At 36.0% G+C, this 26,145-nt stretch overlaps 3 protein-coding genes across 3 annotated transcripts in view; 1 reads left to right on the top strand and 2 right to left on the bottom strand.

The window, feature by feature from the left end:
- Positions 1-290: 290 nt before the first annotated feature.
- Positions 291-9,427, bottom strand: abcg5 (ATP-binding cassette, sub-family G (WHITE), member 5). The gene is made up of 13 exons (XM_065296986.2): positions 9,020-9,427; positions 8,042-8,163; positions 7,464-7,600; positions 5,308-5,406; positions 5,075-5,207; positions 4,104-4,243; positions 3,424-3,553; positions 2,685-2,898; positions 2,334-2,539; positions 1,796-1,934; positions 1,463-1,648; positions 1,157-1,269; positions 291-1,043 (listed from the first exon to the last, which is right to left on the bottom strand). The coding sequence occupies exons 1-13, from the start codon at positions 9,172-9,174 to the stop codon at positions 859-861; spliced, it is 1,959 nt and encodes a 652-aa protein (XP_065153058.1). The 5' UTR covers positions 9,175-9,427; the 3' UTR covers positions 291-858.
- abcg8 (ATP-binding cassette, sub-family G (WHITE), member 8) lies at positions 7,529-19,857 on the top strand. Its single transcript, XM_065296985.2, has 15 exons — positions 7,529-7,616; positions 7,817-7,844; positions 9,366-9,519; positions 9,944-10,048; positions 12,126-12,273; positions 12,351-12,589; positions 12,678-12,810; positions 15,143-15,412; positions 15,504-15,663; positions 15,772-15,867; positions 15,988-16,187; positions 16,269-16,345; positions 19,040-19,307; positions 19,391-19,518; positions 19,605-19,857. The coding sequence occupies exons 3-15, from the start codon at positions 9,469-9,471 to the stop codon at positions 19,740-19,742; spliced, it is 2,013 nt and encodes a 670-aa protein (XP_065153057.1). The 5' UTR covers positions 7,529-7,616; positions 7,817-7,844; positions 9,366-9,468; the 3' UTR covers positions 19,743-19,857.
- A 2,307-nt stretch (positions 19,858-22,164) lies between these two features.
- The window catches only part of lrpprc (leucine-rich pentatricopeptide repeat containing), a 47,317-nt gene continuing 43,336 nt past the window's right edge, over positions 22,165-26,145 (bottom strand). Inside the window, exons 37-38 of the mRNA XM_065296984.1 lie at positions 23,310-23,452; positions 22,165-22,431 (exon numbers count right to left, since the gene is read on the bottom strand). Of these exons, the coding sequence (XP_065153056.1) occupies positions 22,360-22,431; positions 23,310-23,452 (215 nt within the window). The 3' untranslated portion in view covers positions 22,165-22,359. The remainder of the gene's footprint in view (positions 22,432-23,309; positions 23,453-26,145) is intronic.

The following is a 26,145-nucleotide window of genomic DNA, read 5'->3' as shown; positions in this document are numbered from 1 at the left end:
CAGGAAGTAAACTGTTGCCTACAATCCGTGTGTTTTCTCTAGTCCAAGAAAAGAGATTTACATTGGAGATGATAACTCGGATCATCATTTACTTTGCGGTAAGTACCTTTTGCATATTGCATATCATTAACATGTACTAATACACACAAAGGAAATGTAAATTGTGAATCGGACCATTGGTGCTCTTTAAAATAACTTTTTTAAATATATGACTAAATAAAAAATTTAAATATTTTAAATAATTTTAAATAAGACACAACAAGCATTAAAAAAATAAAACAACAAGAAAATCAAGACAACATGTCAAGCAGTACTTTATTTGGTAGAAATTGTGAGTGGGGGGCTTCAAATATTAATCCGCTGCATTCAAATTTTTCAGGAAGAAAGCATGCATGGTAAAATAACTATTTCACAATATTTTTTTCATTGTTAGGTACTAAAATTTGACATTTGGTTTATCCAATTCTGCACATTTGTTTACCTTGGTTATAATCACATTATTCTGACGTCTTTGTTTGACAAAGCCTATTAAAATAAGTAACACACCCATAAAAAAGATCCCATTCTAGTTAAAATAATATAACATATATTTGCAATGCATTATTTTCTGTTTATTATTAAACATGTATTGTGTATAACACAATGTAAATGTATTTACAGTCACATTAGAAATTATATATATACAATTGTTGAGAAAATATATACAGTAATTGCAGATAAATTGCAGGTTGATTTCATGTTGATGTTGTGGCTTACACAGTTTTTTTTTATATGATGTACAATATCCCAAAGATAACTTATGTAAGGAATAATTGACAACAAATTTGCTCTTGCAAACACACAAAAACTAAAAACAGCTCAGCGTCTGGTGAGGTAATCTCGTATCTTAAAGGTGATTATTCCCAGTATGACGAGTGCAGGGAGGAATGCATAGAGCAGCAGAAAGTCTTGTGTGTAGCGAGAGGGGGCTCCCGGATAACCTTCATTTATGATCTGATTGCCACTTTCTATTAAACATGATCCTGGCAAACCAGGTAAAGGTGCTAAGCAAAAGAAATGATAGGTCAGAGAATCTCAAGATAAATGCAGATTATATGCAACATATACAATACTTGTACAGGATTCAATAATTGAGAAGAATGAGAAGTTGTCTTACCGCAAGTGAAGTTCAGGCCATAAAACTCAGTGACGATCAGAAGCTCACATCCATACCTCTGAAAGGTTAGATAACTCAACCACTGGAATACCACAGGCATTTGCTTAAAACTCCTACAGGTGACATTTTTAAAAAGATATTTATGAGCCTTCTTTTTTTATTCTCATTTACATGAAACCAATACTGTATGTTTTATTATATTGGCAAAAATATTAAATACATTTAACAGCCATTGTTGCCTTTGAAACAATAAAGAACATTTTTAATTTAAATAAAAGTTGCATATTTCCCAAATCAATTCTCTACCTTAGGAAGCCAGAGCCCACCATGATACCAGCTACATTTAGTAGAGCTACCCCACTGTTAACCATGTTGGGGTCTTGAACAACACCCAACAAGACCAATGTTAGGAGTTCTCCTATAACATGAGGCACCAGGACCACCGCTGAAAAACATAGGAATCTCAAGGGATCTGGATTCATGCCAACAGTCCTAAAATGCCAAGTATCACACATAAAGAAACAGAATCCAGTCAAGAAGATTTTCAGGAGAGTAACCCAGATTTGAACCCTAGTAACACCTGACCTACTAAGTTGTACTGCACTCAAGTAACTTTACATTTACTGTAGCCTCACTTACCAGTATAAGAAAGAGGTGAAGATGAAGACACTGATTATACTGAAGGGAAGAATATGAATAATATAAGCCAGAAACATCTGCCATTTCTGGTACAAGCCGTCTTTACTCTCCTGATCAGAAATGGCCCTTAAAGCAGGAACTGTTAAAAATAAACAATATATTTTTAATCAGGAAAATAATGGACATATGGCATTTACACGTTTTCCCATACTTATCCAACACTTTCTGTTTAATACAGTTTTGCAGACAATTTTGTAGTGCTATTTCAAAAGATCCAAGGTCAAGCAATATTTATGTACATTGTAGGGAACATTCTGCACCATTTTGCTGTTTGTCTCTCTCTTATCTGGTAAACAACTACAGTGAGATGTGATCTCTTATCAGCCATAAACTGATATGTAAATGACAGAGAGAGAAACGCATGAATTATGTTTTCCTGAACTGCTGGTTCACCTTTCCTATCATCAAAATGTTTTCAAAAATCATGAAAAAATGCTTAAAAGGCAGGAATGCTTTCTGGATGGGATACAGTACTCACACAGAGCCACAGCATTCAGCATGCCAGTATAGGGTGAAGCACCCATAGCTTGGTAGATTATGCCGATTCGGTCCTGCACAGCACCTTTAGCTACATCAATTTCCAGTTTCATTAGAAAAAAAGCAATGAAGAGACCATAGATCAGATTCTGAGAGAGGCGCATGAGAATCCCCATTCTGTCACGAGACATATTACGGACAGTCCTCCTGCATGCATGAATAAAAGTGTGTGAAAGAAAAAAAGGAATGCATTAAAAATAGTTTATTCTACTACATATGCATAATAAATATCCTATCTATAGTTTAATTTTTTACTATCCCTTTAAGCAATTATTGTCAGGTGTATGTGTACCTAAGCAAAACGGTCAGTTTGGAAAGGCAGTTGGGGGACTCTTTGCTTTTGAAGGGGATCATGGGTTTGTCTGGTCTTTGGCAGCTGTGTTCGATCCTCTCCAGCATGTCTTTATAGATGTGTGAGCTGCAAAAGGCTGATGTGATGTCATGCATTCGGCTATAGGTAACAGCCTCCCTCTCACTGCAGCGTGTGTCCACAGAGGTCATATCAACTGTCAATCAAAACGCATTGATTTAAACTTCGGCTGTTTACTATATTTGATCTAAGTAGGCCTGAGGAGTGAGGGTAGAGGACATAGATATGTATAATAAAGGCTAGATGTCTCGCCCGCGCTGCTGGCCAATTGAGTGGAACGTCGGCATTTGGCGGCCATCTTACCACAGGGCAAGTTATGGTTATTTAAAAGTACATGCACCATTAAAACACAATGCTACGAAAGAGTGATCGCCCTGTGGTAAGATGGCCGCCAGGTGATGACGTTAGAGACTCCGCCGTAACACATCTAGCCTTTATTATACATATCTTTGATAGAGGAGTGTAGTTGGATGTGTACAGTATGAGTATATTGTCATTGTTGTTAGTGACAGAAAACGCTGTGGTATGTAATTAAACAATTAAGTGGAATTGAATTGAATTTTGAATCAGTAAAGGTAAATGACTTAAATTACCACAACACTCAAGTGTAGGCTTATGTACAGTATAGAGAGAAATAAATGAAGGGTTCTGGGTTTCCTACCATAAATATCGAAGGGGTTGCAGTACTCAGGACATTCGTATCCACAGCTGCTGAAAAAATCAACCATCTCTCCAGGCTGTCCACAAAACACCAGTTCTCCTTTGCTCATGATCGCTATTCTATTGAAGATCTGTAGATAATATATGTCTGTCATATGACTTTGTATCAGAGCTTTATGTAACAAACACAATTCAAATGTATGCCCAGAGTGGTGAATACAGAAAGGCTGCACGGCAGCTGTATCAGAGCCAACCAAAGTAGCGCATTTTAAAATAAAATTGACTTTAATCAAACCACGGATCCATGATAAGTTTTGTGATCTGTCTCGCCACTAGTGTAGTAGCACTGATCACTTAGAGGGGGGATAAATTTATCCCCACCGGGGATAAAAATATTTAAGCAGAGGCAGGGATACATTGACCAGAAAGGGGGAAATCCCACGCATCCCCCGGCAAATCGCACCCTGTGTATGCCCTGTTTTTGTACTAAATATAGAATACATTTTAAACAGAAAATCATCTTTACATCAAAGCCCTCGAAACTGTGATTGTAAAATATTTTTACAGGAAGGAAGTGATATGTATCTCGGATTTCTTTAGAGTGGGGATATATTGGTATTTGGCTGGAGAATCTCTTTAAAATTGTATAGGGAATCTAAGAGCTATCTTCTTTGTACCCACTCTGAAAAGTTCTGACCGGGGCTGATGAATGGTCACAATGACAATACGATCCCTTTTGGCCAGTTCGGCAAGCAACACCACAATCTGATTGGCTGTCATGCTGTCCAATCCTGTGGTAGGCTCATCCAGAAGGATCACTTCTGTAATTACATAACAGAAAATCAAACAGTTAAAAAAGAAAAACACATGAGAAACTTTCTTGAAGTGCACTTTATGTCCTTTGAGAGGCAACTTTTTAATTCAAGTAATTATATTACTTGGTTATATTATAATTTGTAGGAAACAGATTATTCTTTGTTTAAAGATAGAGTCAAATAAATTGACTGATTAATTCATTTACTGCTTGACTGCAGATGTATGCCACTCATAATTGCTGGTTTATGTTTAATTTGGAGTGGTCTTGACTAATCCTTAGTTTATGGTCCCAGTAGGCCCAAAGGTCCAAAAGGCCAGATAAAGGCTCTAGAGGGACCACCATTGACCTCAACCTAATATTAAAAATGTGATAGCTCCCCCTCTTTCTATTTTAATATTCTACTTCGCATCTTAGTAATCCTTCAAGGGGCTTTGGGTTGCTGTGCTGGTTACCATGAATTTTAATAGCACTATTAAAACAATTTAGTCTATTTTATGTGCATGCATATGTGAGGTTTACATTATCTGAGGGAGGAAATGTTTGTACACAATGCCAAAACAAACATTATGCTATTATTATGTATTAATACTGACAGGTTTTATCCAAGTGAGCCTGAGAAATCGAATTTAATAACCGTTTCTCATAGACATCTGTGAGATTTGATGAGGATCAAATGGAAATTCTGGCTTCTCCTAAGAAAACACTCCAGTATTCTCACATTTATCTCCAAAATGTCTTGGTTGAGTCTTATTTTTTCAGAAACCAAAATTCAAAGATTTACAAATGAACTCATCAAAGGCCAAAAAATACTGTATAAACACTGCCATCCACTTACTGGGGTCCTGAAGAAGCTGGCTGGCGATGGAGACCCTTCTTCTCTCTCCACCCGAAATACCAGGGAAAATGCGGCCCCCTATCACGCTGTGAGCCACGTGTCCTAAACTCAGCTCTGCCATGACTGCAGTTACCTACAAGTCACACAGGGTTCAGGTGTTTTCAAATAAAATGATACATGTCTCCATTGTACAGTATCTTACTGTTTATTAAGGAACTTATTAAGGAACTCACTTTCTTGCGTATGGCTTCAGCAGAGTGATGTCTTAAAGCAAGCTGAGCCGTGTATGTCAGGGTTTCCTCCACTGTCAGGTAGCTCAGCAGATTGTCACTCTGTGGGACAAGTAGAAAGCAGTACTGTATGTAACCATTCAAAATAAGACTAACATTTATTAAACCGTTGATCCAAGAAGTGATTACAGATTATTATATAATCCAATCAAATCTGATTTCTGGTTTCTGCTTTGTTTGAGATGCAACTTTTACTAAAGGACCTATAAGGTTTCATTATTATTAAAAGAGTGCACTTATTTGAAGTAGGTACAATTTGTTCCCTTGTCTGTAGAGTTTAAGTCTTGTTTATCTATTTTTCTGAGAGTCAGGTGGTCACTAAATTCTAAAAAAATTTAATTGAGATTTATACATTATCTAAAAGCTGAATAAATATGTCTTCCATTAATGGTATGGTTTGTTAGGATAGGACAATATTTGGCCAAGATACAAGTATTTGAAAATCTGGAATCTTAGGGTGCAAAAAATTTCTAAAATCTTCTTTAAAGTTGTCAGGATGAAGTCCTTATACTGCTTTCATTCACAAAAATGCAACTTTGATAACTTACTTTAAAAAAAATTTTCATGGAACATGATTTTTACATAATATTCTTACTTTTGGCATAAAAGAAAAACCTATAATAGTGACCCATACAATTCAATTTTGGCTTTGCTAGACATACCAGTGCTAAAGGGGACATTTTCTTGGGGTCCCCAGAGAATGTATGTGAAGTTATAGGTCAAAATATAATATAGATAATTTATTATAACATGTTAAAATTGCCACTTTGTAGGTGTGAGTAAAAATGTGCCGGTTTTGGGTGTGTCCTTTTAAATGCAAATGAGCTGATCTTTGCACTAAATGGCAGGACCATGGTTGGATAGTGCAGATTAAGGGGCGGTATTATCCCCTTCTGACATCCAGTGGTGGCCGGTGACTTCTTTTTTCCGAGGGCGCACGATGCGAAGTTCATCACAACATGTATAGCCCCTCGTGTTTGGTTCGTAATTTATGTGTTCAAAATATGTGTTCAGCGCGTTGAGTGAACTTATATGCATCAAGGGTCTTGTCAAAATAAGTGCCTGCTACAGACGCGTCTAAAAGGTTTATGATAAAAGAGACGATCGCGTTTGCAAGATACTCGCATAATCTCATGTGTAATCAGAGTTTACTGTTAAGGGAGTGTCTTGTGAGTATTTTGTTAAGAGCGTCTCTTTTATTATAAACGGTTTTGACACGTGTGCAGAAGGCACTTATTTTGACAAAACTCGTGATGCACATGGTTTACATGATGCAACAAACACATATTTTGAAAACACGAGCAACACACATGACACTCCGAACACTTATTTTGAATTTGCGCCCCTCGGAAGAGCAGTCATGAGCCGCCACTGCTGACATTAGCGGAGCCAAATTTTAATGACCTATTTTTTCCACGTTTGCAGAGAATGGTTTACCAAAACTAAGTTACTGTTTTTTTTTTTCATTTTCTAGGTTGATAGTAGCACTGGGGACCCAATTATAGCACTTAAACATGAAAAAAGTCAGATTTTCATGATATGTCCCCCTTTTTTTTTTTTGCAGTACAGTTTAAGCTGCTGAGGTTTAACTTAACACAAGGTTAAAAGTGTGTGCTTGTGTATAGTAGAATTAAATATTTGATTTGATTATATCCAGTTGAATAACTTCTAAGTTAAAAACACATTTACAGTAGTTAAGAACATTTGATTGAGATGGTAATAGAGACCTTTGTACCAATATCTGCACCTTTAACTTTGAGAAATATTTAATTAGATTAGATTTGATTAGATTACTTGCCATAAATGTAATCTGTTCAATCCTCAATAAATTATATCTTTATTTACAGGAGGATACGCACGAACAGCTCATAATATTATGAAGTCATGTGTGGCGGTGGACTTTACAAAGTAACCTTTCCGACTCACTGTACTGTGTTTGTTTAAGTCTGATCTTGGCAGACATGACCTCTAGTTACAACACTTCATCCGCACATATAGTTTATTACTGAGCAAAGTTCGATGACATTTAAAGTACACACACACTTTGTAAATGTATTCAATACCACATTGTTTTGAAAATATTCTTTAAAAAAACTCACCTGCAGGACATAGGAGAAACAGTCTTGAAATTGCTCCCTTTTAAGTTTTCTTCCATTTATATAAACTTCTCCCAGGAGAGAACCAGAATTCCCAATTCTTCCCGCTATAGCATCTAAAAGAGTGGTCTTACCAGAACCTTAAACAACAGATTAGTAAGAATTTATCTACGTTTAAAGGATTTATTCAATGATTTGAATTTTACAGTGATGAAATTATATTTGTAATCATATAAAATTGTATCTAAAAGGTCATTGTTTAATGCGTATGTAGAGGTTTATTGCTTTATCATGCCATAACGCAAAATTTGATACTTTAATATGTATACAAAAATATGACTTTTTTTCTTGAATAGTTTTACATCTCAGTCCAGATCAGACACAGTGAGAACATAAACATAAAACCAGTCAACCTAAACTTCTCATTCAATTTTAGAGTGTTTGATTTATTATAAATTACACAAAATAATACATACTTTATGTAAAGTTAATATTTACATCACTCAATACACTTAAGATGTGACATACTAATTGTGCACCCATGTTTTGGGTCACTTACATAGACTAAAAAGGTAACTTACCTGAGTTTCCCAGAATTCCCATGATCTCACCACTGTTCACATGAAATGACACATCATTCAATATCTGCCTTGTCCATTTTTTTCTATAGGATGGAAGGTCCCACCAGGGTCCTACATGCTCACTAAAACACACACATGCAAATAATATTTTTATAAAACATGTGATTGACTAGTTAGCATATGGCATTTCAAATAAAAGAAATAATAGGAATTCTTGAGCATAGTGTGTGTATATATTTTGAACCAGCATTAGGTAACTAAGCATTTTTAAGAGTATTATATTAATGAGTAATTTATTAATAAGTACACTAAGGTGGTTAATCTGCAGAATAAATTGAATACAGTTGTTTTTAAAATCCCCAGATTTTTTCCATCATATTTAGTTTTTGTAACTGTAACTTTACAGACAATTATAATAAAAACTTTTATTTTATTAAAATAAAAAATGTGGCAAATTATTATTTTAATAATTTATTTTAAAACCTTAAAATAAAAACACTTGATGATGATTTATTTTATTTTGTATACTAAACTTTAAATTAAATAAATGCAAAATGTAAATCTTTTTGAATTCTTTTCCGCAAGATTTTTGGAAATACTTTGCCATTTTTAAAAGCAGCTTATGCAAGTTACACTGACTGCAGCTGCATTATACACTAATCCTTGGTAGAGCATAACTACTATATTAATAGAAAGCTTAACTTTTTGCAAAACCTGAGTTTTAAAAATCTTTGAATGATATTAACAGTTGTAAAAAAAGCTGTTTGATAGCAGTCTAATAAGCCAATGCACAACTAAAAGTCTTAAACAATACAGCATGTGTTGTTTCTAAAACTGCTTATGTTAAGAGTATTAAACATGTTAAAAATTTTGTTTTGAACACATCTGTTTGAAGGCTTACCAGACATTATTAAGTTGTAAGACTCTATTTTTAATTAATTTCAAGAAAATTATCCACAAATTCTTTTTCATTCTTACCTGACAGTATAGGACACGTTTTTTACACTCAGGCAGCATGAAGGTTCTGTGTAGTTTGGGTTTGCTATGGCTGTCCCCATCTCTGACTCCATTTTAAAAGATCCACTAAAATCATTCTTCTGGTAAATATCCTGCATGGAATAAGATTTACTCATTGTCTCTCTTCTATAGTCAATCTACCCTCATGAGTATTTAAATGTGACAGTCAGGTCCACTTCTCAGCTGTCTAAACACTTCACTTCACGTTCATGCTGCACAGATGAGGCAGAACCATAAACCGTGTTTCTTATCAGTAGAACTTTGCTCCATTCGCTATATAGAGCTTCTCTTTGCCTTTTCATGTCAGTTTTTCAGGACAATAAGAGGAGCAGGTACTTCTCCAAGCAAGAAACAAAACCAGTGGGGCAAAGACCCCACTTCCACTGGACACGTCATTCAGCCACTACAGTATGTCGGACCAAAGCGTTCTCCATAGCTCTACAGCTGTGAACCAGAGCACGGTGAGTTCATGAACAACAGACTGTAAAGTTCAAACAGAAATGTTAACCTATAGTAACCTACACATTTCATTAGTTCTCTTTCTTGTATGTTACTTTTGTTTTCAATTTTACATACAAAGAGTAAGCTATACTATTATTTCTGTGCTATTGATTTTTTTTTGCCGTCTGAAAGACTCTGTTGACTGAACCCTGAACTATGCAAATAACCAATCTCTTATATGCATCATTTGATTGTAAAATAATCACCATAATCAGTTTTATTAATAGGTAATCAGCATAATCGTAATTCGTAATTTAAAAACCTGCTAAAAGTGTAGATAGGTGGCATTTACTATTTAAATAACCCCAACATATTGCAGTGCATTTTAAGTGACTGCTTTTTGCAATGGCAACCGCCATTAACTACATGTGTCAACACACACAGGGACGGGACATCAGACTTTTTTCATCTCCAGAAGAAGACAGCAGTCTGTATTTCACTTACAGTGGTGGACGCAATGAACTGGAAGTTCATAATCTCAGCTATGAGGTTAGATATGAATCTTTCAAGCATTTATTCTTTATATTTTTAGCAAATATCTACTGAAAGAGTTTCATTCTTTCTTCTTTTAAACTTCACTGAAATACTGACACAATGTAAACAAAACATCCACTAAATTAACCTGACACCAGCTGATTAGAAGTTACTGTGCAAATAAAAGGTAACACTTTACAGTAAGGTTGTATTTGTTAACAGTTAGTTAAAACATTAGATAACATGAACAAACACTGAACAATACTTCTACAGCATTCATTCATCTTAGTTCATGTTAATTTCAGCATTTACTAATACATTTTTAAAATCAAGCATTGTAACTGTTAACATTAAAGGGGCCATGGCATGAAAATCTGACTTTTTCCCTGTTAAAGTGCTATGGTCCTCAGTGCTTCTATCAACCTAGAAAATGTGAAAAAGATCAACCCAGTTACTTAGTTTTGGTAAACCATTCTCTACAAGCACATGAAAAAAAACATTGAAATTTGGCTCTCCTTATGATGTCATAAGGAGCTCTTATTATAATAATACCACCCCTTAATCTGCACTATCCAACCACAGCACTGCCATTTAGTGCAGAGAGAAAGACATAGAGACAAAATAATTCACAGCACAATTGAGTTTTAATTGCAACAAACCACCATCATTGCGATCAGTGTTTGCACTTCATCCGTTCATTTGCATGTTAAAGGACACACCCAAAAACGCCACATTTTTGCTCACACCTACAAAGTGCCAATTTTAACATGCTATAATAAATTATTTATATGGTATTTTGAGCTAAAATTTCACGTATGTGCTCTGGGGACACCAAAGATTTATTTGACATCTTAAAAAAGTCTTGTCCCATGGCCCCTTTAATTAATGCATCATGAACTAACATGAATAACTGTATTGACATTAACAAGAATTAATACAGATGTGTTGAATAAGGTGCGTTTTGGTCGAATCGGATTACAAGTGGACAATATATAAATACAGGTATAAACATGGTGTTAAAAGCTCATCCACTATCAAATAAATTTAGTGGTAGTCGAAAACACATTTGACCAGATTGCTTTTGTGGTGTAGATGCTCATGTGGTCAAATGTGTTCGAACAGCAAAGGACGGCCTGCTATCCACCTATTGATCTAATGTGTGATGTACCAAGCAAAATGTTTTTACATTGGTCCAGAGTTCTTGTTCAAACCCACAGTGTTCAGCGCAACTTTAGGCTTTCATTAATAAAACTATAGTGCCTGCAACAAATGTTTGTGTTTTGTTGGCAATTGGCACGTAACTTCATACAATAAACAACATGAATATGTAAACATATTAGGTGAACATGAACATGTAAACATGAACATTGCTTATGACTCGCCCCACCTGCAATACGCCTCCAGGATCTTGACTTTATTCCGAAAGTAGCGGTACAGCTGATCTGTATTTTATAAATCTGATAAAACTAAAGTTTCTTCAGAGATATGAAGATTGCAATACTACTCTATACACTCTAAAAACAAAACAGTGCTAAATAGCACTAAAAGTAGTTCACTGGCTTGTAATCATAGGGGAACCATTTTAAGTGCCATATAGCACCTATGTAGTACCTGTGTAGAACCCTATTGTGCTATATAGAACCATATCTGGTGCTATAGTGGTGCTATATCACCCCCGGATGGTTCTTAATAGGTGCTATATAGCACATAAAATGGTTCCCCTATGATAAGAGTTTTTAGCACTAATTGTTTTTAGAGTGTAGGTACTCAAAATAACACAAGATTAAACAGCGTATGTTATGTGACCTTTACTGGTTTTAATGAGAAGTTTTTTGTTGTAATGTTGGTAACTATAATAGTCTCTGTGGGTCTCTACTGATATATGCTGGATTCTATTGGTTGGACCATTCCTACAGGAATAAAGCCCAAAACACACTACAAAAAGGAATTTTGTAATGGTTTTAGATAAAGGTTAAAGCTAATGGTTCCTAATGGTTTTTTAAGGGAAACCATTAGAATTTATGTGATGGTTTCTATTGTTTTTGTCAGCAGGGCAAATATGTCAAAATAACTCATCTGTATTTGTTCACAGGTGGACACAGCAGCCCAGATTCCCTGGTATGAGAGGCTGTCAGAGTTTAAGATGCCTTGGGAGATGCAAAGCAACAAGCAAACAGCCATTAAGGATTTAAACCTACGTGTACACAGTGGCCAGATGCTTGCTGTAATTGGCAGCTCAGGTACAGTATCAATAGTCATGTAGCCTACTTTAATCTGATTTAGTAAAAGCGTTAAAAAAACATGCTGGTTCTACCAGGTTGTGGCAAGACTTCCTTACTGGACATCATAACGTGTCGAGACGAGGGCGGCACTGTGAAATCAGGAGAGATTTTGATCAATAAGAAACCTTGCACGCGCTCCCTGGTAAAGAAAAACATCGCTCACGTGCGGCAGGATGATCGTTTGTTACCGCATCTCACAGTAAGAGAGACGCTCGCTTTTGTGGCACAACTGCGGCTGCCCTCACACTTCACTCAGGAGCAGAGAGATCAAAGGGTAAGTAGTGGAGATATGCTTGCGCCTCACCCAGTTAAAGATCATAATCCTGTCAACATCTTGACTGGTGTGCGTTTGACCTTCACAGGTGGATGATGTCATTGCAGAGTTGCGTCTGAGGCAGTGTGCACACACGCGGGTGGGGAATGAGTATGTGAGGGGGGTGTCAGGGGGTGAGAGAAGAAGAGTTAGCATTGCTGTACAGCTACTCTGGAATCCTGGTGAGTCTTTTACACATTATATAAAAACCTAGACTTCAATCTTTAAAGTAAAAATGTAATAAAAAATTGAATTACTTTAAAATGTCTTGAAGAGTTAACCCAAATACTCACCCTCATTTCATCCCAGATGTATATGATTTTCTTAAACGAACACGCCCAGATTTTGGGAATTTAGCTTATTCACCGTATCCCCCAGAGTTAGATAAGTCTATACATACCTTTCTCATCTCCGTGCGTCCCGTAACTCTGTCAGACGCAGCCCCCGCTAGCTTAGCTTAGCACAAAGTCTGGAAGTGAATGGCTCCAGCTAGCAAACTGCTCCCAATAAGTGACAAAATAACGCAAACATTTTCCTATTTATGGGTTGTGACTTGTATAGTCACACCATGTACAAATAACAAGGTGATACGAGACACAGCCATCTTTTAACACTATACATACTGGGAACTATATTCTCAGAAAACGAAGCGCTGCTACATGGGCGGAGTGATTTGCACAACTCTGTATACTGTTAAAAGATGGCTGTGTCTCATATCACTTTATTATTTGTACATGGTGTGACTATACAAATCACAACATATAAATAGGAAAATGTTTGTGTTATTTTGTCACTTATTGGGAGCAGTTTGCTAGCTGGAGCCATTCACTTCCAGACTTTGTGCTAAGCTAAGCTAGCGGGGGCTGCGTCAGACAGAGTAATGGGACGCACGGAGATGAGAAAGGTATGTATGGACTTATCTAACTCTGGGGGATACGGTGAATAAGCTAAATTTTCAAAATCTGGGCGTGTTCCTTTAAAGGGATAGTTCACCCAAAAATACAAATTCTGACATAATTTTCTTACTCTCTTGTTGTTACAAACCTGTATAAATTTATTTGTTCTGATGAACACGAAGAAAGATATTTTGAGAAATGTTTGTAACCAAACCGTTCATGAGCCCTATTCACTTCCATAGTATTTTTTTCAAACTATGAAAGTGAATGAGGCTTATGATCAATCCATTTTGGGTGAACTATCCCTTTAAGAACACAAATAATTAAATGCCATCATGTTATCTTCTGGGGTCAACATGGCGAAGCTTCAAAAACCGCATCCATCCATCCATCTTTAAATGAATCCAAATGATTTCAGTGGGTTAATTTATGTCTTCTAAAGAAAAACGATACATTTGTGAGCAAAAATTATTTATATTTTAAGCACATTTAGCAATTGATATGTCAGGTATACATGGAAACATACAGATCAACGTGGTAAGTTCAGATATAGCGACTAGGCCATTCGTGTCAGTTCCGCCGGACACGTCCCGAACATGTTTCCGCGTTCGTTCTCCGGAAGTCTCGTTGGTCGACCGCATACGTCATCAAGGTTTAATATTTCGAGTTTAATTTCAGAACAGCAACCGTTACATTTCAAGGTAAGAATGAAACTACAATGATTGTATGTCTTAAAAGAAGTAAATCTTAAATCTGGCACGAATGGCCACCCTAATGGCGACACGCCAATAACGTTGAATCTGATTGGCTCTTGTGTGGCTTGTGGAGCTATTGACATGCTGCTGTATATAATTTACCTCTACATTTTTTATTAATGTTTTAATACTTTAAGTTTTTTTAATTAAAGAGCACATATTGTCCGATTCAGGATTTTACATTTCCTTTGGTGTGTAAGTGTGTATTAGTACATGTTACCAATATGCAAAAGCTACATACCCCAAAGTAAATGATGACTTGAGTTATCGTCTCCAACGTAAATCTCTTTTATTGGACTACAACAAACACAAGGATTGGAGGCAACAGTTTACTTCCTGGGATTGGTGATGTAGACAAGACCGACATTATCATAATTCCTCCTGCTTGGACTCACAGCCTGTAAGTTAACTCTTGTTAGCAACCAAATCCTTCAAACATGGTAATAGTGTCACATTTCCGGCTGACGTCAGAGGTATTCAGGCCAATCACAACGTACAGATTAGATGGCCAATCAGGGACAGGGAGCTTTTCAAATCTGTGCTTTTCAGGAAAAGAGTGAAATCCAGAGCTACAAAAATGGAAAATAATATTTTTTAACCATAAACCACGCAAACACATTGTATTATACCAAATACAGAAAATAACATAGTTATTTTTGCAATAAAATAGGTCCTCTATTATAAAAAAATATAATATTATATGTTTGTGTTTTTATACATTTGGGATGACATGTTATGAGACATTTTGCACATCAGTTGTTGCACATCAGTACTCTAAAAATGCTTTTTTTTCCAAATCCTAAATCAAAATGTAATATCTCTATTTTTCATCCACTTTTAAAATATTTTGTATCTGTTCTTAGGTATTCTCATTCTAGATGAGCCTACCTCAGGTCTAGACAGCTTTACAGCCCATAATTTGGTCATTACATTGTCCCGTCTGGCTCGAGGGAATCGTCTGGTCTTGCTCTCCGTCCATCAGCCCCGTTCAGATATCTTTCAGCTCTTTGATCTGGTAGTGCTCTTGTCATCCGGTTCAGCAGTGTACTGCGGTCAGGCCAAAGACATGGTACCCTACTTTACTGCTCTTGGATACCCCTGTCCACGGTTGTGCAACCCTTCTGACTACTATGGTGAGTGGGAAAAAGAATAAAAAGTAGTACAGTGTCTTAAGCTCATCATTTGGTTTGGGTGCTGGTTCCGAACTGTAAACTTCCTTTACAGTGGACTTGATAAGCATTGATCGACGCAATCCCGAAATAGAAGCAGCGTGTTTGGAGAAAACCAGAACTTTAGCAGCACAGTTTGTGGAGAAGGTAAACAACACAGAGGATTTCATGTGGAAATCAGAAGATTGTGGTCCACAGCTGGACGTTCCTCAAAGGTAAATCTCATTCATGTGAATATGTGTTGTTTCATTATAATTATTTAATATAATCAGTTATTATTATGTATAGGCAGAATCTGATAATAAGCTTTTCTACGGCAACAGCGTCACCTCCATATCACAGATGGATGCAGTGATCACAGTGTCCAAGCAGAAGGACCAACTGCCGGGTAAACTTCACCAATTCACAGTCCTGATCAAGTAAGCCAATTAAACTGGATTCCTTACTGGGAATTAACTAATAATCATTTCTAATGTTAATAAATATTGGCTGATTCATTTACAAATAATAGATGTTTACCCTGCTTTGGCTTTTTGCAGACGGCAGGTCTTTAATGACTATCGTGATCTGGTGACGCTGATGGTTCATGGTTTTGAAGCGCTGCTGATGTCACTGCTCATTGGTTTTCTTTATTACGGGGCTGGAGACCAGAGTTTATCTGTACAAGATACCGTGGCCTTGCTTTACATGATGGGGGCCCTGACACCCTTTGCTGTGGTGCTGGATGTCATAGCAAAGTGTGAGTGTGCAAAATATATTGTTTTCAGTGAGGTTATTTATGTTTTTATTGTCTTATGATGTAACATTGTCTGTTTGACAGGTCATTCAGAAAGAGCCATGCTTTATCATGAACTGGAGGATGGGATGTACTCAGTCACCTCATACTTTTTTGCCAAGGTACATAAACTACATTGTGAAAGAGCTTCAGCAGAGAAATGACAGTGGTGTAGATGACCCTTTGGCATTCAATTTTAATGTCAGAAGAGAATATGAAAGTCAGTGCTGATCCTAGAAGACTTTTTAAAGGGGACATTTCACAAAACTTTTTTAAGATGTCAAATATACCGTTGGTGTCCCCAAAGTATGTATGTGAAGTTTTAACTCAAAAAAAACATACCCTATAGATAATTTATTACAGCATGTTAAAATTGCCACTTTGTAGGTGTGAGCAAAAATGTGCTTTTTAAATGTAAATGAGCTGATCTCTGCACTAAATGGCAATGCAGTGGTTGGATATTGCAGGTTAAGGGGCGGTATAATCCCCTTTTGACATCACAGGGGGAGCCAAATTTCAACGGCTTATTTTTCACATTTCACAGATTTTCATGATATGTCCCTTTTAACTTGGGTTTTGTGAACTGGATCACATTTGAACACACATGGCATGTGTATAGTGGAAATTTTAATTACCTTGTAAAAAAAAAAAAAAGTTACAGTGGTAAAGTTACCGACCTGTTTACTATGAACGGAGTACCCTAGAATTACACTGACTATATATTCTTGTTCTGCTGAAATCTGAATAAACTAGATAAGTTCTGGATAAGGTTTTTTATGAACCTAAAAACAACCAGAAGGGTCTACAATTTTACACCATTGTCATTTTCTATTGCTTTTGCAATCATTTGTAATAATAAGTAGATACACTGTAAAAATTATTTTGTGGCATAGTAAATTTAACTAAACAAAATGAGTAAATTCTATAAAAAATAGTGTTTTTTAACCAAATGTTAGTAAAAATATCACAAAAAAGGTGAGTAATTCTAAATGAACACATTATTTAGTAAATTCAACTAAATTTTATCATGTTAAATTTGTAAGAAGGAAGTTTAATTATTAATTTTTGATCGAAACTACTTGAATTATTTTAGTAAATATAACTAACTAGGCAAAAATTAAAATACAGTGCATCATTTTTGCATGCAATTTTTAAAGTAAATTTTACATGGAATTTTAATGAATGCTTACATTGCTTAAAATTCCATGTAAAACTTACTTAAAAAAGTGGATGCAAAAATGATGCACTGTATTTTAATTTTTCTTAGTAAATCCATCCAGTGTGTTATTTTTTTCCGTGTAATAATGCTTTTAAGAAATCATGTTTGGTGGTTTATTTGTCAGGTATCAATTTGCTAAATTAGTCTATAATTAAAAAAAAATCTCAAATGTTTGAAATTGAGTATTTATATCACAGTCCTTATTATGTCTTATTAGATCTCAATCTCTGTTTTTTTCTTAACTTAATTTTTCTAAAAAGGTCTTAAAGTCTTTAATGTAATTTTAATAGCTTTTTTGTTTTTTGCTTTATATCTTTTCTAAATTTTTAGTTTACAGCGTATACAAGATCTATACATTTCACTACAGGTTATATATGTATATAACCAGGGCTGGAAATGGGGGGAACGTGGGGGGACGGGTACGGGAAGTGAATTTTGAGTAGGGAGTTTTAAAAATGGTGGAATTGAAAAGGAATTATATTTAAACAACTTAATAGCTCCCCATTGTAAGTTTTTTTTATTGCAACTATTATTTTATAATGCATCATAAAGCTTGCCACATGACACTTTATAGTAAAATATCCATTTAAAATCTCCATTATCTAAATATCAAAATTTTCACACTTTACCAATTTTTTTTTTTAACCTGAGGACCAATTTATTGTTAAATTGTTAAAAGTTTGTGTGACTTCAAAAAAACATTTTTAGGAGAAAACATAAAAAATGTAATAGGTCTCATTCATTAATGCATACGCACAAATTTGTGTGTGAGATTTGCGTACGGATGTTTTCAGGAACAAATTGTTATAAAAAAAACTGTGGTATTAATTTTTTTGTACATTTAGAAGAAATTGTAATAAGTTTTGTTGAATCACGAAATGTTTGTAAAACATTCATTTGCACATCTCACACACAAATTTCTGCGTACGCATGCTTAATGAATGAGACCCAGTGTTTTTATTTTAAACCCATTTTAACCTCCTAAAACCCGAATTTTGGTTTGTCTTTTTTCAGATTCCTACCAGCTATTTTGGGGTTATGAAGAACCAATAAATTTAATAACTAGATTGTTTTCTAAGAACATGAAGCAGTGAATTTTTCCATGTTTGTGTACAACAGGTTCCAGTACAACAATATTATGGTGCAAACATAAATTTTTTTAAAGTCATCTAACCCCCCCCCCCCCCAAACTAAAGTGCCCCCAGTGCATTTCCAGCTATATAACTGTGTATGTGACAAATAAAATCTTGAATGTGAATGATTAATTTTGAGACATTGAGGTGTTTAGAAATTTGGTGTAAATGCAACCCTGATGAACTATACTAAAAAGATTCCTGACAAATAACAGTTAAGCAATAGTGCAGACAGAAGTTAAGCGACTTGGCAAGGAAAGGTCATCATGAGTTGAATATTACCTACTGCTTGTTTCAATCATATGGCTATTGGACTTTGTCATTGATTTCCTACTCTGATGATTATATGTGGAGTTGGGTCAAACATGGACACTTTCTACTGTAGAATCTACATTTTACCCAACAATGGTTTGAAACAACCCAGCATTTTTTTCAGAGTATAATTGGTCTAATGTCGTTTTCAGGTCCTCGGCGAGCTTCCAGAGCACTGTGTTTTTACCCTGGTATACGGTTTGCCCATCTACTGGCTGGCTGGGCTCAATTATGCTCCTGATCGTTTTTTTCTCAACTTCCTGTTGGTGTGGCTGATAGTGTACTGCAGTCGCTGCATGGCACTATTTGTGGCAGCAGCCCTGCCAACATTGCAGACGTCTTCCTTTATGGGCAACGCCTTCTTTACTGTCTTCTACCTGACTGCAGGCTTTGTCATAAGTCTAGACAACATGTGGCTGGGTAAGAACATCACAGAATGAATGCATCAGTATCTAAATCTGTTAGTGTTGCTTGAGATTACTGATAACTTTCATCCCCATCAGTGGCGTCCTGGTTTTCCTACATCTCCTTCATGCGCTGGGGTTTTGATGGAATGCTGCAGGTTCAGTTTCATGGAGTCAAAATCCCAGTTTCAATTGGAAACGTGACTGTAGAATTAGATGGTATTAAAGTGAGTAACGCTAATGCAACATTTCGGTTTCTTATCATGGATACCAATATGTTTCAAGAAATAATTTTCAACAATTTGATTCGCAGGTGGTGGAGATGATGAAAATGAACCAGTATCCACTTTATTCCTGCTTCCTGGTGCTTATTGCTGTTGCTTTTGTTTTCATGTTGCTCTATTTTGTGTCACTCAAATATATTAAACAAAAATCCAGTCAGGATTGGTAAGAAACAGCTCACATTAAAGGGACACTTCACCTTTTTTTGAAAATATGCTCATTTTCCAGCTCCACTAGAGTTAAACTGATTTTTACAATTTTGGAATCCATTCAGCTGATCTCTGGGTCTGGCAGTACCACCTTTAGCATAGCTTAGCATAATCCATTGAAACTGATTAGACCATTAGCATCGTGCTAAAAAAGAACCATAGCTTTGATATTTTTTCCTATTTAAAATTTGACTCTTCTGTAGCTACATCATGTAAAAGACCGATATGGCTAGGAACTATTCTCAGTCGGGCGTAATAATCAAGGACTTTGCTGCCGTAATATGGCTGCAGGAGGTGCAATGAAAAAATAGTCCCTTTAGTAACTTTCAATAGCAGGGAACTATTTTCGGGCACTTCGTAATATCATTGCACCTCCTGCAGCCATTTTACGGCAGCAAAGTCCTTGATTATTACGCCAGAATGAGAGTATAGTTCCTAGACATATCGGCCTGGAAAATCGCAAATTTTAATTTTCCGTCTGTTTTACTCGTACTACAAGATGTAACTACAGAAGAGTCAAGTTTTAAATAGGAAAAATATCGAAACTCTTTGGTTATTCTTGAACGCGATGCTAATGGTCTAATCAGATTCAATGGATTATGCTAAGTTATGCTAAAAGTGGTACAGCCAGACCCGAAGATCAGCTGAATGGATTCCAAAACGGTAAAAAACAAATGTTTAACCATAGGGGAGCTGGGGAAAACGAGAATATTTTCAAAAAAGAACTGTAGACTTCAAAAACAGCTTAAGTTTGTGTGTTAATGGGGCTACAATTCGACTTGGCATTCAAGATTGGAGAGACAGGGGACATGTGCGAATAATGCATTTCCCACTGTGTCACATATACTTGGACAGAGAGATTAAGTTTGACTAAACAAATATTATAATAGACAGTACAAATGTACTTTTTTCCAATCAAACATCTTTCTCTCTCTCTCTCATGATGTTGCTGAGCATTGTCTTGAGCGAGAGAGTTTGGGGAAGGACTCTGATCACACAGTCTGGACTGTGAATGAGTCTTCAGTAAATCACCTGTAAATTATGGGGCTCATTGCACTACCACTGTCTGCCGCTGGATGGCAGCAATGTACAATGTTTCTTTGCACTTCTAAGTTTTCTAAGCATCATTAAATTGTTTCTTTTTGACAGATCAGTAAAGCATACGTTATATACACACTGCAGTGGTGAAAATTTTGATCAACATGACATCATTTCGCCTCATGATCCATCTCATATTTTAACATGGCATATAACATGTTAACCATACAGAAATTGACATTACAAACTGTTTTGAAATCATCATTTATATATCATTGTATTCACTTGTATGGGTATGTTATTACCTCCTGAACATCAGAGAAAGCTCAAAAACAAGCTCACATCAATAATAAAATGTTAAAATGGCAAATTACAAATGTTGACATTAATTACAGATTGCAATGGTAAAAGGAGATTTACAGACTAAACATAAACATAAAAAGTGAATGCATTTAAAATAATCTTTTGATCCATTAAAAAAATACTTAGAAATATTGACATACTGAAATGATACAGAGAACTGACTTTGAAAGTTTGTATAGTGGTTAATATGTAATATCTTAGGACTTTATTATCAATACTAATCCTTACTCATATAATTAGCTCCGAATGAAACAAACTAAAGTCTTTAAATAACTTGAAAAGGTTTTTGGTGACGGTGTTAAAAGTATTTAAAACCATTACACTCAAAGACTAAAAGCTAAATACAAATGGCTGTCATAGATTCCTGCTCGTTGATGATCATCAATAGTTGTATGGCATATGCACTAAAAATAAAACATATGACAAAGAGAGAAGAGGGAGGGGTTAGAGGACCTCCCGAAGATGCCAAAATAAAAGAATTTATGCTACATCTGTCACACAATCATCTCTGCACTTCAGCCGACTACCACTGGGTGACACTGATGTTCTTTCTCTTTCCTTACATGTATTTTTATCTAGAGATTACAGTGCTGCTTTGGTAAATATCCAAAAACAGCTGCTTTTTGTTCAAATCCCAATGTTTGCTTCTCCAAATACATGTAAGAATTTATCAAATCGTGTGCCAATAAAGGTTTATCACAAAGCCTTTGAAAGGTTTTGTAAGTCACACTAGAAATGCATTTGTAGCTAAAAATGTATGCACTTGTGCTAAATCCTGATAAATCTGAACAGAAAAAAAACATTTCATCTGTAAATGAAATATTATACAATCATTTTATTATTGTACTTAAAAGCATATGGCTAGCGTTGTGGTCTCTACTCCTTATATTTTACAACATACTTCATTCATCAATGAAAAATTTTCATATAATGCATCTTACATTTTCATTTTTCAAGATGAAATAACTATGAAAGAGCCAATGAGAATGTATGTTTACATTTATTTGCATAAATACCTATGTACACAACATCATGTTAACCATAACATCATGAAATCATTATTAACGGCCGGAAAACAAACAAACAAACAGACAATCACAGTATAACACAGAACCGATGCACATCTTTTATATATAAAAAAGTTTAATGGAGGAAAAGTAAAGGAAAGTTCATCATCTAGTCATCCGCAGGTACCACAGACTCGGATCGCTGCTGCTTCAGTTTATCAGCATAAAACTTAAATGACTCCTGAAAGATAAAGAAATACAGTATTTTTTAAATCTTTTTCAAGTCAAAGCCAAAACCAGCCAATATAAAAATCATACTCTGAGCGCACAATGTGTTGTTTTCAGTCAGAATCGCTGAGTGTTGTGTGCAGCAATGCGTTTCCTGCCCTCCGGGGCAAACTAATAACAACCACACGCTTGCAAACAATCCCACGCTCTCGATTCATCTTACAAAGCAGATTAATTCACCAATAACACATTTGCTCCCTCAAGTCGTCCTAATGAATCGCGGCGAGTGGCTGTAAACAGCGCAGCTCGCTCTATTTTTGGAAGGTGAGGGCTGTTAGAAGATTAGTACCATTTTGCCAACAATGTACGTTCTCTTATTAATGGGGTAATTAAAGTCGATAAATAGCAGCCGGCGTGAACAAGAAGCGAGGCCAGATGTGAACAGCACCCCAAATCTCTCTTTATCGTCTCCCTCCTGAGACTCTTTGTACGGCGGTATTAGTGCCGCGAAGGAAAGAACGATGGAGTTGAATGAAACGGGATGGAGTGCTACCTGAGATTGCTTTGTGAACACTTAAAAAGGTGCGCTGAGAGCTTAGTGGTTCACCGTGGGGGGGGGGGTGTAGATGGCTGGCGGTCTCCTCTAACGTTGCTCAAAAATGCGAGAGTGCGGTTCTGACAGGTAGTAAATAACACACGAGTCCTCTTATGCCATTTCAGGTGTGGAAAGAAAAATCCTTTAAAAGTGAAGATTGACCTTGGTTCTTATAAATGTAAGATAATGAAGTAATGTAATTCGTACACATTTCTGTATAAAGAATGTCTGTACCTGTCATACATTTATCTGTATTGCTTGTATGTGTCTGAATGCTTAAAATGGTGTTCATTTACCGGAGGTTCTTGGAAGGGAACGGCTTCGCCAGCTTCTCTGTACAGTAAGGCCAATCTCTTCAATGTCAGTTCATCAGCTTTAACCCCCTCGTTCTGCATCTTCTCATAGACGGCCTTTGCCGACTCGAAGTCCTTATCCAAACCTGGTGAACGATGGAGAAAACCAGTGCTGTTAAACTTGTAATGTTTCATTCTGCTCTCATTCGGACCAGGTGACACGGTCCTCATGAAATAGTGATGGTGCGGGGTTCTCTAAGTACTGAAACGTGTCAAAATTCTCACGGTAGGCTGGATAAAGCAGCGTGTCATTAGGGAACATGTGTTTTTATTAGCAAACGCCTCTCCTGTGTGTCAGTGAATGCTCGCTGCTCGATGCATTTTTAATTGAAAGGCTATTAACCGACAAGCTCCGCATAACAGATTGCTGGGGTGGGCTGAGCAGTGACTTAATGCCATTGTCCGGCAGATGAAGCGTGTAGCTTTCAACACCGCTGTTGCTAAAATAAAATGCATTATGCACAGGGGGAAAAAATGCTCTAGATGAGTATGAAGTAACACACAAAGTTTAATCCAGGAAAACATCAGGATAAATATTACACAAAGTACTGGAAGTTTACTGTGAGAACTACAGTGATGCAAATTAGGAATAGTGCAAGAAGTTGTGTACATGGAGGCAGTTGGGAGCAATGATTGTGCCCTAAAGCATTTAATGTTTTATTTTATAATAGGTCATGGTTATAGCATGTAAAAACACCGGACGAAGTGTCTTATAGACTTCCATTGAAATAAAAAATAAAAAACCAAATGATGTCATTTGGGGCCAGAGTATGCGCAGTAGTGATCGTAGAACCTACAACCAACTTTAACCAAACCAAACTAAATGCTTAAAGGTGCAGTGCGTAAATTTTAGGAGGATCTATTGACAGAAATGCAATGTGATTTGTATAACTGTGTATAAAGACCTTACATAATAAACCATTATGTTTTTATTACCTTAGAATGAGCAGTTTTTAATCTACATACACAGCGGGTCCCCTTTAATAAAAGTCGCCATTTTGCACCGCCGTGTTTCTACAGTAGCCCTAAACGGACAAACTGCTCTACAGAGCGCGTTTTTTCACTATGTTCTCTAAGACGATGACATGTTTGTCCTGTGGCTGCTACCGTAGCTTCACTTTCCATTTCAAAAGGAAGGTGTGAGCTGTGGACTGAGCCATTGGTTGTAATTCGCAATCTCACCACTAGATGCTGCAAAAATCTACACCATAGACCTTTAAAAGTCAACATTTTAGCGAGTAGTATGAAGCCAGCATCTACAGTCCCGCACCCAGAATCCCTCATTCTCAGACCCCTCGTTTCTCGAGTCAGAGCCTCCTATTAAATTGGATTGGATAAACATGTGAAGAACTTAGGCCGAAACGGGAGTATCGTCAATTTTATTTAGCGAATCATACTCATTCGATTTCTTTTTTAATCAAACTATTTTATAGCTCATCGATACACCAACAATTAGTTTGTTAATTAAATAGTTTGTAACTAAATTTAAGCAGTTAATGTGTGTTTTTTCGCCTTTTCCCAAAAAAAATATTTTGATAGCTAACGTTAGCCTTTAACCTTGAACTTTTTGTAGATGCAGGCATTATGTGAGATGCAGGGATTATCCTGGCAGGAAGCTGAGGAGGTGTTCCTCCGTGGCCCTACTTATCACCATAGGTATGCTTGTAATTTGCAAAAAAAATATATTCTTTATTATTACACAATATTTTTGACAATGGCATTCATCTTTTATTTTAGTTAAGTCGAGAAAATTTGACAGAGTGATTGCAAAAAAGAAGGAAAAAAGAAGGAACATTCGCCTACCAGAAAGTAATTATTTTACCTTAGGCAATTACATTACATTTATTCATTTAGCATACGCTTTTATCCAAAGCGACTTATAAATGAGGAGTTTTTATGCCATTAAAGACGATAAGTAAAGTCACTAACACAATTCTTTCTTCCTTTTTTCTTTGCTTTGTCCTGTTTACAGCAAGATGATGTTTAGGTGATCATTAATAAAGTACAAAATTCTTCATGTTTTGTCTATTCTTATTTGAGTTTTGCTTCGCATATAAAATATAAAACAACAACAGGTTTTGTATATGGTATATGGTATAATGTTAATAAGACCATTATAGGTTGAACTGAAAGAAAAATTTGAATAAAAAAATTGTAGCAATGTAATTTCACATAATATTTTTTAGAAGCTAAAATAAATATTTATTTGAATAACTTTAAATAAAACCAGACCATAAGTGGAATCCTATTGTTTTCAATGGCATTTGGATACGGGTGTTATACGATCTTCCGAACAGCAGAAGAACGCGGTCTCGAAAAACGAGGGGTCTGAGAATGCAGGACTGTAGATGCAGGCTCGGAGTCTGCAGCTTCATAATATTGAAAATAGCAGAAACCACCATTGGAAAAATGTATTGGAAGTGTAATTTGATTTTTTTTATTTGGCTCACGACCCATTTATTTATATCGAGGTTTATATGACCTGTATTGAAGTTACCCACCAGTGGCGAATAAAATGTTTTGGCTTCACTTTTCAGGAGGTGTAATTGGTCAAGACACTAACAGGTCTGCAGTTATTTCTTTTTTTTTATTAATTTTAATGTTTGTATTGGAGAGAAAGTTTGATATGGCATAACAGAGTTTTATACAACCTCTGCATACTGTATTGACCAACAAATAAAAAACAAGCACTTTATTGGCGCAATCAGACATCAAATTGGCTAATTTATCCGTTAAAGTACTCAAAATGACCAAAATATACATCTCTATTTGCAAATAG

This window comes from Paramisgurnus dabryanus, chromosome 20 (assembly GCF_030506205.2).
Source record: "Paramisgurnus dabryanus chromosome 20, PD_genome_1.1, whole genome shotgun sequence".
In the NCBI taxonomy this organism is placed as follows: domain Eukaryota; kingdom Metazoa; phylum Chordata; class Actinopteri; order Cypriniformes; family Cobitidae; genus Paramisgurnus; species Paramisgurnus dabryanus.
This window is presented reverse-complemented; position numbering and strand designations above follow the sequence as displayed.

Coding starts and splice junctions, on each gene's coding strand:
- abcg5 (XM_065296986.2), bottom strand. CDS start 9,174: ATGAGTAAATCTTATTCCATGCAGGATATTTACCAGAAGAATGATTTT. Junction 5,208..5,307: donor CTGAAGCCATACGCAAGAAA/GTGAGTTCCTTA, acceptor TGTGACTTGTAG/GTAACTGCAGTCATGGCAGA. Junction 4,244..5,074: donor CCAGCTTCTTCAGGACCCCA/GTAAGTGGATGG, acceptor ATGTAATTACAG/AAGTGATCCTTCTGGATGAG.
- abcg8 (XM_065296985.2), top strand. CDS start 9,469: ATGTCGGACCAAAGCGTTCTCCATAGCTCTACAGCTGTGAACCAGAGC. Junction 16,188..16,268: donor GCTGGATGTCATAGCAAAGT/GTGAGTGTGCAA, acceptor TCTGTTTGACAG/GTCATTCAGAAAGAGCCATG. Junction 16,346..19,039: donor CCTCATACTTTTTTGCCAAG/GTACATAAACTA, acceptor TGTCGTTTTCAG/GTCCTCGGCGAGCTTCCAGA.